A 19,930-nucleotide genomic window follows, 5' to 3' on the forward strand; every position below is an offset into this window, starting at 1 on the left:
GTGTCATCTATGATACTGTATTATTCTGATGGTCATAGTGTGTATGTAATCCACCATACTGTGCTATTGAGCTGATCGTAATGTACGTCATCTATCATATTGCACTATTCAGCTGGTCATAGTGTGCATGTTGTCTATCATATTGTACTATTCAGCTGGTCAGAGTGTATGTATTATCTATCATACTGTGGTATTCAGCTGGTCATAGTGAATTTGTTATCTATCATACTGTAGTATTCAGCTGGTCGTGTAATTATCGCGAGTTATCTATCATATTGCACTATTCAGCTGGTCATAGTGTGCATGTTGTCTATCATATTGTACTATTCAGCTGGTCAGTGTATGTGTTATCTATCATACTGTGGTATTCAGCTGGACATAGTGAATTTGTTATCTATCATACTGTAGTATTCAGCTGGTCGTAGTGTACAAGTTATCTATCATACTGTAGTATTCAGATGATCACTGTGTATATGTCACTATCATATTATACTATTCAACTGGTCATAGTGCATGTGTCACCTATTATACTGTGATAATCAGATTGTAAGAGTGTATGTGTTATCTATGATACTGTATTATCGTGATGGTCATAGTGTGTATGTGATCCACCATACTGTGCTATTGAGCTGGTCGTAGTGTACATTATCTATCATTTTGCACTATTCAGCTGGTTGTAGTGTACGGTATCTATCATATTGCACTATTCAGCTGGTCACAGTGTGCATGTTGTCTATCATATTGTACTATTCAGCTGGTCAGAGTGTATGTGTTATCTATCATACTGTAGTATTCATCTGGTAATAGTGTACGAGTTATCTATCATACTGTAGTATTCAGATGATCACTGTGTATATGTCACTATCATATTATAGTATTCGGCTGGTCATAGCGTGTGTTATCTATCATACTGTGGTAATCAGATTGTAATAGTGTATGTGTTATCTATGATAATGTATTATTCTGATGGTCATAGTGTGTATGTAATCCACCATACTGTGCTATTGAGCTGATCGTAGTGTACGTCATCTATCATATTGCACTATTCAGCTGGTCATAGTGTGCATGTTGTCTATCATATTGTACTATTCAGCTGGTCAGAGTGTATGTGTTATCTATCATACTGTGGTATTCAGCTGGTCATAGTGAATTTGTTATCTATCATACTGTAGTATTCAGCTGGTCGTAGTGTACGAGTTATCTATCATATTGCACTATTCAGCTGGTCATAGTGTGCATGTTGTCTATCATATTGTACTATTCAGCTGGTCAGTGTATGTGTTATCTATCATACTGTGGTATTCAGCTGGTCATAGTGAATTTGTTATCTATCATACTGTAGTATTCAGCTGGTCGTAGTGTACAAGTTATCTATCATACTGTAGTATTCAGATGGTCACTGTGTATATGTCACTATCATATTATACTATTCAACTGGTCATAGTGCATGTGTCACCTATTATACTGTGATAATCAGATTGTAAGAGTGTATGTGTTATCTATGATACTGTATTATCCTGATGGTCATAGTGTGTATGTGATCTACCATACTGTGCTATTGAGCTGATCATAGTGTATGTTATCTATCATATTGTTCTATTCAGCTGGTCAGAGTGTATGTGTTATCTATCATACTGTGGTATTCAGCTGGTCAGAGTGTACGTGTTATCTATCATACTGTGGTATTCAGCTGCTCATAGTGTATTTGTTATGTATCATACTGTAGTATTAAGCTGGTCAGAGTGTACGAGTTATCTATCATACTGTAGTATTCAGATGATCACTGTGTGTATGTCACTATCATATTATAGTATTTGGCTGGTCGTAGTGTATGTGTTTTCTGTAATACTGTAGTATTCAGCTGGTCATAGTGTACGAGTTATGTCATACTGTAGTATTCAGCTGGTCATAGTGTACGAGTTATGTCATACTGTAGTATTCAGCTGGTCATAGTGTACGAGTTATGTCATACTGTAGTATTCAGCTGGTCATAGTGTACGAGTTATGTCATACTGTAATATGCAGATGATCTCTGTGTATATGTCACTATCATATTATAGTACTCAGCCAGATGATCACTGTGTGTATGTCACTATCATATTATAGTATTCGGCTGGTCGTAGTGTATGTTATCTATAATACTGTAGTATTCAGCTGGTCATAGTGTACGAGTTATCTGTCATACTGTAGTATTCAGATGATCTCTGTGTATATGTCACTATCATATTATAGTACTCAGCCAGTCATAGTGTATATGTTATCTATCATACTGTAGTATTTAGCTTGTAACAGTGTATGTGTTATCTATGGTACTGTATTATTCTGATGGTCATGGTATGTATGTGATCTACCATAGCTGATATGTGATCAGCTGGTCGTAGTGTACATTATCTATCATATTGCACAATTCAGCTGGTCATAGTGTGCATGTTATCTATCACATTGTACTATTCAACTGGTCATAGTGTATGCATTATCTATCATACTGTGGTATTCAGCTGGTCATAGTGTACATGTTATTTATCATATTGTAGTAATCAGGTGGTTATAGTGTACTTGTTATCTATCATACTGTAGAATTCAGCTGGTCATAGTGTACATGTTATATATCATTGTTATCTCATGTTACAGTATTCAGCTGGTCATGGTGTGTGTGTTCTCTAATTTTGTTGTATTGAGCTGGTAACAGTGTACGTGTTTTCCATCACATTGTAGTACTCAACTGGTTAGTGTATGGGTGTTCTTAACTACTGCTTGTTTCATTCACCAATACAACATATTTGATCAGTTCTTTTTTCATTTAATTTTATAATACACTGTATGCAAAACTAACCTTTTAACAGTAAGATAAAGTTGTTTTTATGTATTTTACCTCTTATAATAAAACAAATATTTACAATTATATCAGCCTAAACCCAAACACACGCACAGATATACATAACTGATACTGATGTGTTCCATACTAATTAGTCATTTATGAGTATTTTTTATGATACCACACAGTGTGTTGTAATTTATTGTATATTGACAGTATTGATATTTTTAATATGGGTAATTTATCTTTATTATACAGATCAACTTTTATCTACACATGGATACATTTAGTCTAGTACTTTATAACATTTCATTCATTTTTCAAACATCACAGATATATAACTTTAAAACAATTAACAGCAGTGTACAAAAATCATATTGGATACTTGTATTTTCATTATTTAAAGATTAATCAGTCTTTAGTTTTCACTGTTAAACAATATGCATACACCTTATTTCAGTTACAAAACATTATCTTGTTAGAAGTTTCAAATGAAACATAAAACGTAGACACATTATAAATACATTTATTTCTGAAACAATGTAGCAAACTTCAAATAACACTGATATTTTACTCTAAGATGTAAAACTTCACTAATATATTGAACATAATTAAATGAAAAGTGCTTGAAACTGTTTTCTGAAACTAGTCAGATTAGTTGGTTAGTTGTTTGGCATTTTATGATGCAAAGCAACTAGGCTATCTATGATAAACAACTGATAAAAAAATAAAATTCATAAAAATAAATCATGTTAAAACAAAGTCTAATTTTTGAATTAAAAACTTAAGTTGCATTAAAAAGGCCAATGGCCCTTAAAAAAACTAAAAACTTTTGTAAGTTGAACAGTGTCACCATTGCCACTGATACTGCCCAGCATCAGGGGTAAATCATGGGACTAATTGTCTAAAATGGTTCAGTTGTTGAGTCGTAATGACAGCAAAATGTGGACTATTGTAACATCAGTGTCACACTGACCAACAAACCATACAATGGTGCATCAGTCTTAGATAAAAGAAAACGATGAGTTAAAAAAAACTGTGACCAACGTGTAGTTTAGTTAGAACAACTTCTTCCCTATCCTTAGACAACCAAAGTCCAATAGAGGTTTATATTGGAAAAGTTTGTTTTCATGTTGCTCACTCCAAGTCAACTGCCAACTGGCACAGAGCCAAGACTTGTATACAGGACCATAGTCCATGTATGGAACAGCCACAGCAGTGATAGTGCCACAGCTGACAAACTTATCTATGCTGTGAGTGACCTGATTCCCACAAATACCAACATAGCATGGGATCCAGAAGAACTGGATAGAAGTTTGTTTTTGAATTTTGTGCAAAGCTACTCGAGGGCTATCTGCAACTGGATAGAAGTAGATGATAAAGAGAAATTGGAAAGTTAGTTTTGAATATTGGCGTGAACAGGGTGAGATCTAACGTGAAGCAATTCCAGGGCCAGTAGGGAGCTAAGTAAGTCAGTATAATTAGTACAATTTGAGTACTGCTTAGCTTCTATGTGATCCAGGGCAAGAGAAATGGAGTACACTCCAGCAGTGAACATAGAAACTATAGAGGGGATTCAGTACAACTACCAGACCACAACATGGCAGAGCTCACAGAGTCACCTGATTTTGAACCATCCATATAAATGGGAATGGAAGGATGGTTTGAAAGATGTTTAGCAAATAGAAGATGGTACTTCCAATCAGGAGTATCTGCTTTTCTCAGATGAATTAAATAAAGGTCACATTCGGGGATGGTAATAAGCCATGGTGGGATGGACTGACCAGTGGATACACTGACCAATTCATCCAACTGTGTGTGGATACAAAGGCCAAAAAAACAATGGAAGATCGTCTGTTCTAAAAAAGCATGGTCCAATGTGAAAGGAAAACACAACCCCATGTGGGACACTGTGATAAGGATCAAAGTTTCAAAGCAAACAGTATAGACAGTGGCAAATGGAGGAAGTGTAAAGGAGGTTCATGAGACTGTGTACAAGCTCAGAACTGGGGAAGTGCAAAAAGCCCTGGTGCAAAGCCGAAGTCCCTGATGATGAATGGGGTCCAGCATCTACAAAGCTGAGATCCTGGCAAGGCCATAGACCAGTGATCTATAGTCTAGCTTTGATTGAATAAGAGCATGATACATCTTCAGCACAGAACATCACTCCACTCCCCAAGTAGTGGAAGAGAGGACACAGAGGATGTTCAGTGTTTTTGCACATTTGACTAGAAGCTGTTTGATGTGTGATATAAAGGTCAGCTTAAAGTCAAAAATAAGCCCCAAGAACTTTGTCTCAGGGACCATGAATGGCACAACTTCACCAACATGGTGAATACCCCATTGGCAACAAAAGTGCATACAAACAGTATTAGAGAGAGAAGTTAAAACTGTTTGCTGTGGTCCAATCCAGTAAATTATTGAGGGCAAGTCTGTAGCTGCCACTCAATGTAACTAATGTTCGACAACTGACATGAGATGTGAAAGTTAACAAACACCCTTGTGCAAATTAATTGAAACAAATGGTTATTTTACAATATTTTCAGCATGGCAGCTGGTGTAGGCTCACTGGACCCGCTGATTTCTTTTAATAGTCATTTTTTTTTAGAAAGGTGGCGTCATTAGCTGTGTTTTGCAGTATAGTCGATCTATTTTTGGGATATATGATGAAATTTTGAGGAATATTATGTCATTTGAAATTGCTTTGGAAGGGCATGGAGACCACTCAAAAAACAACTTCTTACCAACTCAATGAGCAAAAAACGGTATCAATGGGGTCCAAAACACAAGAACTGGATGCAAGAACAATGGAGGAAGGTGTTATTCAGTGATGAGACTCACTTCTTCGTACAGAGTCAAAGAAGTCTGCATGTTCACAGATCTCCAGGTGAGAAACTTCGAGAATCTCACATCAATATGTTCGTAAAACATCTCTTGAAGGAGATGTTTGGGGGCTTTTTCAGCTACTATGGCATCAGAGGCTTACATATCATATAAGGTATGATGCGAGGACCACAGTACATCGAAGTTTTGCAGAGAAGAGTCGTTCCAGAATTGAAAAAGAGATTTCCAGATGGATCTGGCATTTTTCAGCAAGATCTGGCTCCGTGCCACACATCAAAATTTGTAAAGAATTTTATTATGACTACCATGCAAATAAAGATGCTGGACTGGCCTGGAAACTCTCTGGACTTAAATCCTTTTGAAAATCTTTGGGCAATTTATAAAGAAAGACTTTGGGAAAAGACTGTACTACGAAAGATAAGCTAATTGAGGCCATAATTGAGGTGTGGTACCGCAATCCAAAAATTAGTAAAGATTGCAGTCAACTCGTGGACTCGATGCCAAAACAGATAAATGATATTCTGAAAAATAAGGCGGTCATATCATGTATTAATTTGTGAGTAATTTTTGGATTCTCAGAAATAAAACGTAAAAAACTGAGAAAAACGTAATTTTCCATCTTGTTTTAATTAATTTGGACAAGGGCATAGATCCAATTTGCAACAGTAAGAAGGAGTTTTTCAGTGATAGCATTAATCTTTATGCTGAAAAGTGCAACACTCAAAACAAGCCCTGAGGGACTGAAAGTTCCTGTAGAAAAGAATGGGAATGTGTTGAACTTTTATGAACTCGGAATTGCCTGTCGATTAAAATTTTTGTTATAAAAATGGGCAAATGACCACGTAACTGATACAAATGAAAGTTTTGCAAAATGCCATACTTCCATACTGTATCATAAGCCTTTTCAAGGTCAAAAAATAATGATACAAAATATTGTCGTTTGAGAGAGGCTTTTCTGATTGATATTTCAAGTCGAATCAGGTGGTCCACAGTGGAGCACTGTTATCAGAACCCACACTGGGTGGGCAAGAGAAGGTTGTTTGATTCAAGAAAACAAACAAGATGAGTAATAACCATCCTCTCCGAGGTTTTTACAGAGACAGCTCATCAAAGCAACTGGACGGTAATTTGAAGGAATCTTGGGATCCTTCTCAGGCTTAGAGAAAGATAGGACAACAGTCTGGTGCCATGCATCAGGAAAAACATTTTCCTGCCAGATGAAGTAGAAAACGAGAGAAATAGCAAGAAAAGCAGGAGAGAGATGGTGCAGCATCTTGTAGTGTATACCAACAGGCCCAACTAATAAAGAACCAGTTTGAAGGTGTGATTGTAGTCATAGAGATGACCAGCTCTAAAGGAAAGAGGTGACTGCTGTGCCTGAGTCTTGATGGTTAAGAAGGTAGAGGATGAAGCAGAAATGCTTGATACCCAGCAAAAGCTTTCACTGAGAGTACCGGTGATGCTCTGGGCATCAGTTACTTCATGGCCATCAAAGAGCAATATCAAAAGGAGGGTGGAATTACACTATCCGCTGACCTTCCACCAAATCTTGTCCCATATAACTTTGGAACTGGTGGTAAAAGAGAAACTTGTTGGAAATTTAATTCCAAGATTCCTTCTAGCTTTGATGTCTTACCTGTGGAGCAAGTGCACAGGCCCACTGAAAAGCGATTCAGTTTGAGAGGCATCCCAAACCCATTTTTGATCCTTCCGTGCCATGTGGCAGAGAGGATTCTACTACAGACCAGGGTGGTAAGAATCAATCAGTGCTTTTATGTCATCCAGATTAGAATGTAAAGCTCAAAAGTTCCAGTGTACAAAAGTGGCCACTTTTACTCATGTGTAAGCAAACTGGTTGGAAAGCATTTCAATTTTCAAGCATATCTTTTTTCTCTTTATTCAAGGGAGATTACCTACCTTTATGGATCTTGCTCTGGGTCGACTGGACAGGTCTCTGTCATTGGAAGAAGATTCCAGCAACTGAGAGCATGAATGAATGATTGTTCTGCATCTCGGGGCTGGAGAAGAAGATGGACCCAAGGAAATGCCCGTACCCGGAACCAAAAGAAGTGGATCTGGGGGTCTGCTGGAATGCATGATAGGGACAGAAATGGGTGTTGACATTGATTCATCAACTTTTTTAACCATGGAGGTCAAAAGACTTTTCACATAGTTTGAAAACAATTCTTTTTTAGGCATAGAGAGATCCATTTGCACTTCCACATCCAAGATGGAGTGGTGGCTAGTAACTTTCGAGCCTTGGGGTAAGAAATGTTTTGAATCTTTTTCAAACTCTGTATCTCTTTCTCTTCTACCCACCTTGGGCATGAATGAAAATAAGATGGGAGAGAGACACTGCAATTAATGAAGGTCTATTTCACACTCACAGGCTCGTGGTCCTTGCCACCACAATGAATACACATTAAGGAACCACGACACAATGTCTTTGAGTGACCAAACTGCTGAATTGGAAACACCTGAGAGGATTCAAAATATATGGCCTGTACCTTGCAATTACGATAACCTACCTTGATGATGGCAGGTGGACGTGGTGATATAAATGTCAAAATTAGAACATTGGACAGCATAATAATTCCTCTTTGCAAGTGGAGATATGCCTCACTGCAGAACTTCCTTGGGTGAAGAAACAAGCGAGGATCTCTGAATCCGGGGATATTCTTCAAATCCCTCTCAACAATAACTCCTTGTGATGAATCCAAAGTAGCATGGGGAATAACCTCAATGGATATATCCCCAATGGCCTTCAAATGTTTAGGAGTGGATGTTTCCATCAATATGTCACCTGAATGAAGCTTTTTTGACTGACTTAGGAGAGCTAGCAAGTCCCTCTAATCCCTTCTGAATAAAAAAGGGAGACATTTGCCCGAAAGGTTTGTTTAATAAAGAATATAAGAAAATGAGTTACAGGTGTTGAAAAAGTTGAAAATTGCTGTTCAGAATCTTCAAGACAGTCAATTACCTATAAACTGTTTTTTCACTATTTTATTTGGAGGATCCATAATAAAAAAATAATGTTTCAGAGTCCACTAACCCCACCCACCATGAAGCTCTATGAGGGGATGCACAACAATGTCAAACAAGGACACTGTAGCAATACCAGGGTTTTGTGAGCACTATACCCAAACACCAACATCACATACAATGTCCACAACACCTGTTGAGAACATCCAACACTGGTACTTGGTTAGCCCTAGCTCAAGTATACCAGCTGATTGACCCTGTGGGGAACCACCCCAAAGCCTCCTGTTTACAGGAATTCAAGGCCAAAGTGGTTTATTATGGTTGAACCCATCAACCACCAGGATCCAATTCATCCCTTCACGGGTCGCCATGCAAGGCAAACACATGAATGGATGTTTAAATCTCAGAGAAGGTAAGCTGAAAGAACAGAACCTTCTCTGGGAGGTACTCTCACCATGTACAGGAATCCACACTGAGAGGAAACTAGTCAGCACAGGTAAAACAATATTAACTTTTCACTAGAAAACATAATTCCATAAGAATATTAAACAGAGAGGGAAAGAAAAAATCTACATTTACTATAAACATCACTGTTTATAAAACCAATCAGCAGATTTGGAACAAGGTTAACATTTTGTTGAACAACATAAAATCTACATTTACTATAAACTCAATTGTTTATAAAACTAATCAGCAGGTTTGGAATAAGGTTAAATTTTTATTAGACAACTAGTATTAACTTTCTAGCCATGTTAAATAGAACAAAAAGTGAAAGTAAAATTTAAAAAATATTATTAAAGAGGTATGGGCAAATACAGTACATCTCCATAACGTAATCCCTACACAGCCGACTTGGATATCAGAAGAACCAGAAACAGTTTGCATCATTTCTTGGGACCTGCAAGAAGATATCTTTGTAGCAAATCCCATGTAAATTGGTCAAAATATGGTGAAGTAATTGTCAAACCTAAATTATACTTTTCGTGGCATCTTTAATCCTATAATTACTAAAGATAAGTTCACCATTTTTATTTTTGTTCATCTGTAATACTCATGGGAAAGTTTTTTGTACCATATCTCATGTAAATTAGTCAAAATATGGCCAAGTAATTAACAAAAAACCTCATAACTATTATTTTTTTTTGTAAGATCTGTTCCTTTCCTCCCCAAAGACTTAAAATAAGCAAACTTATTTTATTTCAACATGGTGGGCACATTAAAATTTGTATTTGTGCCAATTTTCATCTTAATTACAGGAGCTAAAATATATATTTTTCAGTTGTTTTACCTCTGACCTTTATAATTCTTAAAAAGCCTAAATCAAAAAAATGAAAAAAATGTTGAGGCATACTGGACCAATGCACAACTCAACCAAGTTTCAAGTCAGTCTTCTGAGAAATGAAGTGGCAGTTGACTGAGAAGTGTTTGGAAGAAAGAAAGAAATATAAAAACAGCATGTCTCTCATGAGAGACATAATAATCTAAAGATAATCAGATTATTAGAAATAATGTTAACTTTTTACTAGAAAACTATATTGAAAACATTAAAGTCTCTTCATGATGATATGATACAAGTAAATATACTACACTCACTTGTGTGGTCTTCCATATCATCAGGTTTATCCCTGTCTAAGGCCAAGGCTTCAATATTACGCCAATGTTTCTGAATAGCTGTAAATAAAGGGTAGCAATCTATGATTGTATTCTCCAGTTTGAGATTGGATACACTTATCTAAGAAAATTACAATATAGAGCTAAAAACCTTTAAACAGATAAAGTTGTGGAAAACTTCCCCAAAAGAGACATTTCTGGAGCTGGAAACCAACTGAGCTAACTTCAAGAAAATCTCTTGTAATGGAACTTTAACTGAGGAGAATGGCCACAATAAAATATATCATTTTGAATTTTTAAAAAAAAAGACTATAAGAAGAGAGTATTTGACTTTTGAAAAAATATATACATAGTATATTCAATTGACTTTCTTTCTACAATTGGCTTTTGGTTATGGAAAAACTGCTATTAACCAATACTGATAACTGGGAAACCTAACCCTAACATATTAATGTCTGTATGATTTGCAAGAAACATTCTTAATTATACTGTACATAAATCTGTATATAATTTAAAAAATACATAAAAAATTTTCAACCCAAACCAGCCATTTTTAGCATATATAGTGAGGATAACACTATATTGGTTTAAAATTAGAGACAGTGTATCCCCACAGTGTGTGTTCTGGTAATTTCATTCATTTTGCTTATGCAGTGTTATATTTTTGTAAAGGCTTGTTTTAAATTTGTTTAGTTCTCCACCTATGAATAATTTTTTTTTTTTAAAGTATTTAAGCCTAACTTAGTAACTATAATTTTCAGTTCATATTCTATATTCTTCCTTATCTTTATTTCAACTGTCAAAGACAAGGTTGAACATTTCTCTGCCATTAACAAATACAATTGGGCTTTTTTTTTTTTTTAAAGTAGACCAGGTCAAATAGTTCAATTTCATTTAAATTAACAAAGTTCAAATATTTCACTGCCACATTTTTCTTAACATTTTTATTGGGTGTAAATGAGTAAAATCACAATTTGGACAACATAGTCCTACATTTAATCACAGTTAAGCCAACATATAACTTTAGATGCAAGGTATTTATAGGTGTCTTGGTTTACCTTTTGGGTAATAACTACAGATAATAAAACGAGCTTGAAGCAAGAGAGAAGACTGAATATAATGTTAAAGTAAAAAGCAAAGCCAGTGGTTTATGGAAGATGTTTCTGAATAACAGAAAAAGGGAATTAAATTATTTATCTTATGTTGAAAAGACTATTCTAAACTGAGAGCATATTATGTGAAGGAAAAATGTCATTATTCTCAGTGTACTGTTGCCACTTGCATAACTGAAAGAAAGGAGGACATTCCTCTAGATATTTCTGACCTTAGATGCATCATTTTTGCTAACAATAATAGATATAAGATCAAAACTAGGTCTCCAACAACATTACTCAAAAGAAAGCTTAAAAACATTCAAGTGGTAGACATGCCCAATGGCAAATGAAAATAAACGAGTAGTTTACTAGGTAGATTACTGATACATGAAAGTCCACCAGCTCTCCCAACATACAACTATTTGATAAATTTTGGAAATTTCAGTGAACTAAACAGTTTACCTTTCTAAACTATGAGAGAAAATATAGTCTTTTCAAAGTACTATGTACTATCTTCAAATTAAATTTGGTACTATTACATTAGTGTGGATTTTAAAAAAAAACTTGTAAATTACTTTACGCTGGATTGTGTATTTACATATTTTTAATATTCATTTAATTAGTTTAGATATACTACAATATCCTTTAACAAAAGCACTCAGTTACAATAAGTTAAAATAGAATTACTGACAATGATATTACTATAAATTAATAAAATCAGATGCAATGCTTTTTAACCACTATTATACATCAGACCAACAAATGTTAGTAATCAATTATTTACTTAAATACAAAATGGGAAATTAATGCATACACAGTGTAAAATGGTCCTCAAAATCTCATTGGACACTTAATAATTTTAAAGATGCACCAAACTGAAACTAAAAACACTGTAGTAATTGTTCCATATATAATAAATAAATCAACATTTTTTGGTTTAAAAAGTGAAATGTACTCTGCACATCAATCAAGTAGTAGCAGACGTAAGGCAGGAATATGGCAGACTTTTAATACATGAAGTTGGTAAGTGTTCTGAAAGTGCATATATCCAAAAAATTTGAGTACAGTTTTTAGTTAACTGTTTAAGCTGAGGGAGAAATAAGGTAACTTTTGAAGTATCACTTTTGTTTTCTAACACTGAAGAAGTTTTCAATTTTATGTATTGTTTTTCATTGTTAAAAAGTTCAGGTTTCCAAGTTGTTTATAATATTTGCAGAGGGAAGCACATTATGCTAGGAGACTTGTATACACAAGACAAAAATTTGTAAGCATAATGAAATATTTTAATACAAACATGTTTTGACACAGCACCAGTTTGCTTCCTTCAGGTGTGATACAAGTCCAAATTGAGGTTTATGCAAAGAACAAAAACGTTTCTTGGGAATATGGGTGAAAGAATGTAACAACAGGGTGTTATCATGTGATGACAATAAATTGTGAGAGTTATTACCTATAGGAAGATCAGAGGAAGGGAAACTTAGTTGGATAAACTTTGTAAAAATTTGTTAATGTCACCTGTTTTCATAATCTCATCACTTTGAAGATTATCTTGTTCTATTTCACATTTTGGTTTGCGTAATAGGGATATTTTCTTGCAAATAATCCTAGGACTGGTTTCAAATTGATGACATGTTGTGACAGATTTTTCAAAATCCCCTCTAAGCAAATGACTTTAGTGCTCTTTTTGTCTCATTCTGAAAGAGAGCTCGTGCAATATATTTATTACCACATTTATATTCTATGTTACACATACCTTGTTTTAAGGTGGGTAATAAAACAGTTACGTGAAGGGTTATATACAATTTTTACTTTAGGTTTTTAGTTGTTAAATAAGTGGTTATTTCAGTAGAGATTTCAGAAGCAAAAGAAAATTAGACAAACTTGTTATGATTTATATTATCTAATAAGGGAAAGGATGGGATTAGTGCAGAATTTTGTGATTTTTTAGTTTGATAAAAATTCTGTTTATGATACCTGGGCTGAAACCCTTAGACACAACAACATTTTTGAAGTAATTAAGTTAAATTTGTAAGTCCATATTGTGAGTACATAATTTTATTACATGGTTTATGAGAGTTCAGTATACAGAAATTCTTTGTGGTAGATATGTGGTAAAGTAAGTGTTGTTGACACAGTAGTTAGTTAGGCTGGTAAGATGGTTTATAATATTAGGATCAAGGTTAGTTCATTTCAGTTTGGCTTTTAAACAGATTAGGGTCTGTTCTACAAGTACAGAAATGAAGAGATTTTATGTCAAAGGATAATAAAATGTATTCTTTTTCTAGGTTTTGTTTTTCTTATATTGTTTGCAAAATCTTCAGAATTTTGGAAGGAGAGAAAGTTAGTAAATTTTTAAAATAACAATCTAGCAACATTTTGTACAGGTGAGTTTATTCTAGATCATTATGGTGTATTCTCCTTGTGTATTTTTGGAAGAACATAGATATAGGGGGAGGGTAATGCGAGAATGCTGGTAAAAACTTTACTAGTAGGGTCATTTCTTAGTAACATGTGTGAGCCATCATTTAGTAGTGTTGATTCCTTGTGTGTAATGGGATTTATCAATGACAATCACATAGCTACCTTTGTCTTCTTTAGTTATGTGTATTTTACTGTTAGACTGTTAGATTAGCTTTAAGCTTATTCTCCTTACATTTTGATAGGGTAGAAAATACATTGGTGGTAATTTTTTTCAGCTTGATTAGAGTTTAAGGTTGTTGATGTTAATTTCAGTGGTACATAATATTTGTTCAGTTGGTATAGAACTATGCTTAACAGCAAAATTTAAACCAAATTTTGAGATACACATTTGCTCACTACTTAATGGTTCCCTCGAAAGGTTTACAACAGATGGCAGAAATATTAATGCAGATTGTTTACTTCTCTTTTCTGCTTTTCTTTTTGAAACATTTCTTGGTTCCTCTCCTCTTTTGTAGTTTTTGAATAGAAGATTAACCAGGAAAACCATACACAAATAAGTTCATACATGCAGCTCCACATATAGCATGCTTAAATTCTAAAAACATTCCTAAGTATAAGGCACATTTTTTTTGTTTACTTGTATACATAATATGTTTGAATTTTAAAAGTAGTCTTAACTACAAGGTACAACTTACCTTGAAAATCACACTAAAATATTGAACTTAAAAAGTGTGCAACAAACACTTACTCCATTACTATAAACAACTTATGTTAAGTTCAATACTGTCATTATTACTTCAATTATTCAAATTCATTACACTATATACTCTGATGGTTCTAAATCACTCACAATATGATAGTAAAACCTGAATATTACAGTACAGTCTCACAATTTGAGAAACACAATGTACCCAACAATGAAAAAAGTATTACATTACATACTTAATTGAAATATGTGAGAATGCATTGCTGCTAACTACTTTACACTGTTCACATCAACAAATCTGACTAACATTTGGACACTAAAAACTTTAAAATGTCAGTGTTATCATACAAACATTTAATACATATTTTAGTCGAAGTAAAATCCACTTTTATTGCTCTGTTTGGCCAATTTAGACACAATTTATCCTTTTTGATGTCCGACTTTCATAAATGCGATACATTTTTCACACACACATCCTAACATCACCTGATAGCTAATATACATATTGATTTATCATGTATGTGCTTCTCAAATTTAAGCTACAGACATTTGTGGAAAATAAATTGTAACATTTTAACATTAATACTTTTAATATCTGTAACACTAATCTTAGATAACGTTATTACTATTTCAGTTACAAGTTCATTTAGAATTTTCTTATTAAATTTACTGAAATTTAAAATCCCAAGTTTCTTCTTTATTTTTCAGCTCTGATAAGTAATTTGTTGAATGTTAGTTGTTCATTACAGTGTAATATCATATTTTATTAGTCTTAAAATCATACCAAAAATCTATTTGAGCAGAAATTTAGAATATTTTGTACTTTATTATTGAGAATATAGCAAGTCACATTTTTCAGTACTTAACAAGTTTGTTATTTAGTAAAAACACTTTGCCACAACTTACTTCCTCTAGGAGAATAACGTTTGCAAACTTCCAAACAACTTACCTAATGAAACACCTAAGAAGTAAACAATATAATGGATGTAAAACTGCCAATAAATATTGCAGTAACTGAATAATGGACTGATTTTTGCCAGTACCATTCATCATATAACTTCAGCATGAAGAAGTTAAAAACACAGCATTAAAAATATGGTATGTATTAAATAGACATAAAAATGAGATCTGATTGTGTTAAACAGAACCATCTCTGAGGTGTTTATCATTTTAACACCTACCACAGGAGTCAGCCTGGCATCTTGATGTGGATCCATAAAATGAGGCATTCCAGAAAGGGTTGGGTCATTCTGATTGGACAAAAAGAAGATATTTGGTAGTGTTTTTGAGGTCCAGGTTGCTGGAAAGGACTTGTTACTGGACCCAAGACCACAAGAGCCAATAAAGAGAAGTTAACTTGTGAATGTAAAACAAAACTATGTAGCAATAAAACATGCTTGAGATATTCTAAATGTAGTTGTGTATGTGATGGTTTAAGTGCAACAATTAGAGTAAACAATGGGTCCAGGTGATACAAGGAAAAACAATTGTTTGAAAATATCTTAATAAATTTGACATAATACTGAATTTGTCAATTGGTTACTACATTGATTGCAAGACATGAAACAACAAGCACAACAGTACTGTTATGTTCCAAAAAGGAAGATTAGAACCATATTTAATAAATCATTAGTTTCAATATTTTATGAAACTAACAGCACAGTGAAACCCAAAGATGCAGTGTGGAAGCAGATGCACAATACAAGATTTCTGTAGTAATTCTCACATTAAAAATCACATTTTTTCAATGAAGAGTAAATATATGAAGGATAATATAATGCCAAGTGTGGTACCACTACAGCGTAATCCATATAGATTTAATCATTTCATATTTCTCTTAATATTTAGTATTTGTTTTCATTTTAAAAGTTGCACCAAGCCTTATCTTTTGAGACATGTCAAAATAACTCTAAATCATCTGTTTCTGGCAAGATCCCCCCCCATCGATCATCCTAGGCTTAGGTAGTACAAGATGGTGGGCTGACTTGCACGGCACGAGCTAAGAGTATTGTGGAGCAAACAAAAACAGTGCAAGTGTTTAAAGTGAAGAAAACATACACTAAACTCAGCATAGTTTTTAATTTTTTGAAGAATTTCTGAGCTGAGCACAGTTTTGTGTATTACCTGGATTGTCAAAGTTTTCAGGATGGTATCTAAACTTCAGTTTTTTGATAATTTCCTTAGCTTTATCAATCATATGCTCAGAGGGTTCTTGTTTACTTTCCAAGTTCAGCTTTCGGAGATCCTCTGAAAATGGAAGAAATACCAGCTGAAACCCTGGCGGTATGTCTTGGACTCCTACTTCATCTTTCTCTTCTTTCTGTCACAAAATAATTGTTAAAATTACTAAGAGCCAATGAATTATCTTCAACAAGAGCATGAAAATTCCAATGTTTTTGTAAGGCAGCATTACCCACTTGTATGGGTTTAAAATACCCACAAAATACTTATTAGTCATTCAGTCCTCTGACATGAGCATGTCAACTTCAGGCATATCAGTCATTTGTCTACTGAAGACATGCATAAAATATTTTGAAAGCCAAAATTTTACCAACAATGATGTTATTTAACAATATACTACTCTGTAGCCTCACTACAATGTGCTCCAAAGAGACAAATATCATGAGACCATGTTATAAGTGAGACCACATTATGGTGACATCCTTTCAAAAGCACCAAGCCAATATAATTGGCTGAAACCATTAAATATTTATGAGGCTGCCATCTCATTGGTTTTCTCTAAATCTAACTATATTAGATTATTAAAATACATTATCAAAACAACAATAAATGTGAACTGATAATCCAGCGGTTAATAAATAATACAGTGTTTTGAATATTGAATATCATATTTGTTTAAAATCATATTTTTACATAAAGTGCAACATGAAATGAGAAAGTTTGACAGTAAAGTTTCATTTGGCAATAAGTATTATATGACAGAAGTTAGCCATTTGTGATGCATTTATATTTTAACATTTTGTGAAAAAGACTGGAAATGTGTTCTGAAAGAATAAATTTAAATTTAAATTTTGGGGTCTAAGAAGGACTTGCATTATTCCAAGTTCTGTGCTATAGTGAACTAAGGACTTGTTTTATACCAATTTCTGTGCTGTAGTGAACTGCTTCATAGTGGGCTTCCAGTGTATCCAATTTCTGTTTTATGTTTATTTTTTGCTATAATAAGAAAAACAAAACAAGCATAGATGCAAATAGTTAACATTATTCAAAAGGAACAGACCATTTCTAACATTTTTAGTGAATGCAAGAATGATCAAGGTATTTAAACAAAAACAATGTCAGACTAAACTTGCAGAGATTAAACCTGGATAAGAAAAGATAAAATGCATTTATTATGTTGTTGGGAAAATGGTAAGAAAGTTTGTTCACTTTTACAATACAAAGTTGGATGAGCCATTGAATTAAAAAAACAACAGATAAATAAGGGCCCAAACAGATCATCAGACAAACTACACATCTTAATGCAAGTTTAAAATATCATACCTGTGGAACTAAGGCCACCAATCTTGGAGGTGTGTTCTTTCGTGGAATGTATCGGCAGATGATCACCTTTTCTCGTTCTAAACAACACTGCAGTAAAGATGAAAATAATCTTGTACTACCAGATATGCTTTTCTCATCAGGATAAATAAACTGGCCTGGTCGGATATGGTGATGAAACTTTAATGACGATTTTGGCTTGAAGCCAATCAGCATCAGTCCTTTAAACGATATAAGACAAATAACATTAACATATCAATAATAAACATAGCTTTAACATATTAACTACAGCTTTACACAAACTGATATGCCACATTACATACAAGTTTAAAGTTTCAATTAAGTTTTCAGGGCTTAATAATTCATAAGATAGCTTATTCTTTAGAATTTGATTAACTCTGACTACAGGTAGGTGCATTGCACCTACTACATGATCACAAAAGCAACCATGATAAAAGTTACACTATAGCTTTTGATAATGTATGTGCATCTTCATGAAATTTTGCAGACTATCAATAGACACTGCAAGGCCTTTTCACAAAATAACAGATATTTTAATTAAAGATTTACTTATGAATGTTTTCGGAATGTTGGCTGGAAGTGCAAAGTTATTTTAAGATTAAAAATCTTTCTTTTATCTAAAAATTGCCAATTTTAATTTACCTAATTTACAAAACTCCTAAATAAACAGCTAGGAAGATTAAACTACTAATGTAATCTTACACAATATCAAGAAAGTCTTTTACAAAACATGAAGGCAGAGATGTTGAACTTCACAATATAAATACTTTAAAACTTAATGAAAATTACATATTAGCTGTCACTGGAAATTAGTGTGAGCAACACATATTAATATAGTCTAACCTATATAAAATGTATTTTTATTTGCTCAGTCACATTGTTTATATTATCACACAACATAGCAACAATGACTGTGAATTTACATTTAATTATTTTGTTAATAAGTATAATAAGAACTCCAACCTAGCACGTACAGTTGAGCAAAAATATAATGAAGCTTTAGGAATGACTAAAGATTTTTTATTTCAGGCACAATTAGTTATAGTTATTGTGAACATTAATTGGTAAATAATAAGTGCAGTAGACCAGTGTCTTATTTTTACATAAATTTATAATAAAGTTACTGTAAAGTGTTTGTTTTGTGAATATCATGCAAAGCTACATGAGGACCATCTATGCTTGCCATCCCTAATTTAGCAGTGTAAGACCAGAGTGAAGGCAGCTAGTTATCACCACCCACTTCCAACTCTTGGGCTACTTTTTACCAATGAATAGTGGGATTGACCGTCACATTATAATGCTCTCATGACCGAAAGAGCAAACATGTTTGGAGTGATAAGGATTCAAACACACAACCCTTAGATTACACGTCAAGTGCCCTAAATACCTGGCCAGGCCAGGCCTACTGTAAAGTGAATGTAAATGTATTACATTCCAGTTTAGATTTTCAATACCTAATGCAGTACATATCTAAATAGTTATGGTGTATAAACTTACATCAGTGTACAGCATAGATAGCTTTTAGGATGAGTACTTTGCATATTTATGCTATTTTGATTGCCATTGGTGCAGAATAACCATTCGACTGCATACCAGTTCTTGAAAAAAAAGAAAAAAAGGTATACAATCTAATTTTTATGTGCCACCCTTTAAAATAAATGATGTTGTAACAATAAATCATGATCATAACCAAAACAATCTGAACAGTAATTTTGCTTATTTGGATATACAAAGGAATGTGACTGGCTGCATTATGACATCATTTCATTTTGCAACAGATTTCATTCCATTGATGTTATGGAATATTGATGACTGAAAATGTTGGACAAAAATGAAAGGTCCAAAGATGGTCAAGTAGTAGTTAATTTTCAAAAAATTACCAATTTCCCCATCAATGATGCAAAAACAGAAATAAAGAAAAATGGCACAGAGAAG

At 33.7% G+C, this 19,930-nt stretch overlaps 1 protein-coding gene across 3 annotated transcripts in view; it reads right to left on the reverse strand.

Annotated features, from left to right (window-relative positions):
- The window catches only part of Irbp (Inverted repeat-binding protein), an 80,008-nt gene that overhangs the window by 14,607 nt on the left and 45,471 nt on the right, over positions 1-19,930 (reverse strand). For 2 of the 3 annotated variants that reach the window (XM_076495207.1, XM_076495209.1), the window contains exons 11-13: positions 17,978-18,195; positions 16,598-16,793; positions 10,235-10,312 (exon numbers count right to left, since the gene is read on the reverse strand). In XM_076495207.1, coding sequence (XP_076351322.1) covers positions 10,235-10,312; positions 16,598-16,793; positions 17,978-18,195 — 492 coding nt within the window. Of the gene's footprint in view, positions 1-9,510; positions 9,540-10,234; positions 10,313-16,597; positions 16,794-17,977; positions 18,196-19,930 lie in introns of those variants that run through there. The other variant, XM_076495210.1, reaches the window with a different exon arrangement.

Source organism: Tachypleus tridentatus, chromosome 3 (genome assembly GCF_004210375.1).
Source record: "Tachypleus tridentatus isolate NWPU-2018 chromosome 3, ASM421037v1, whole genome shotgun sequence".
Classification (NCBI taxonomy): Eukaryota; Metazoa; Arthropoda; class Merostomata; order Xiphosura; family Limulidae; genus Tachypleus; species Tachypleus tridentatus.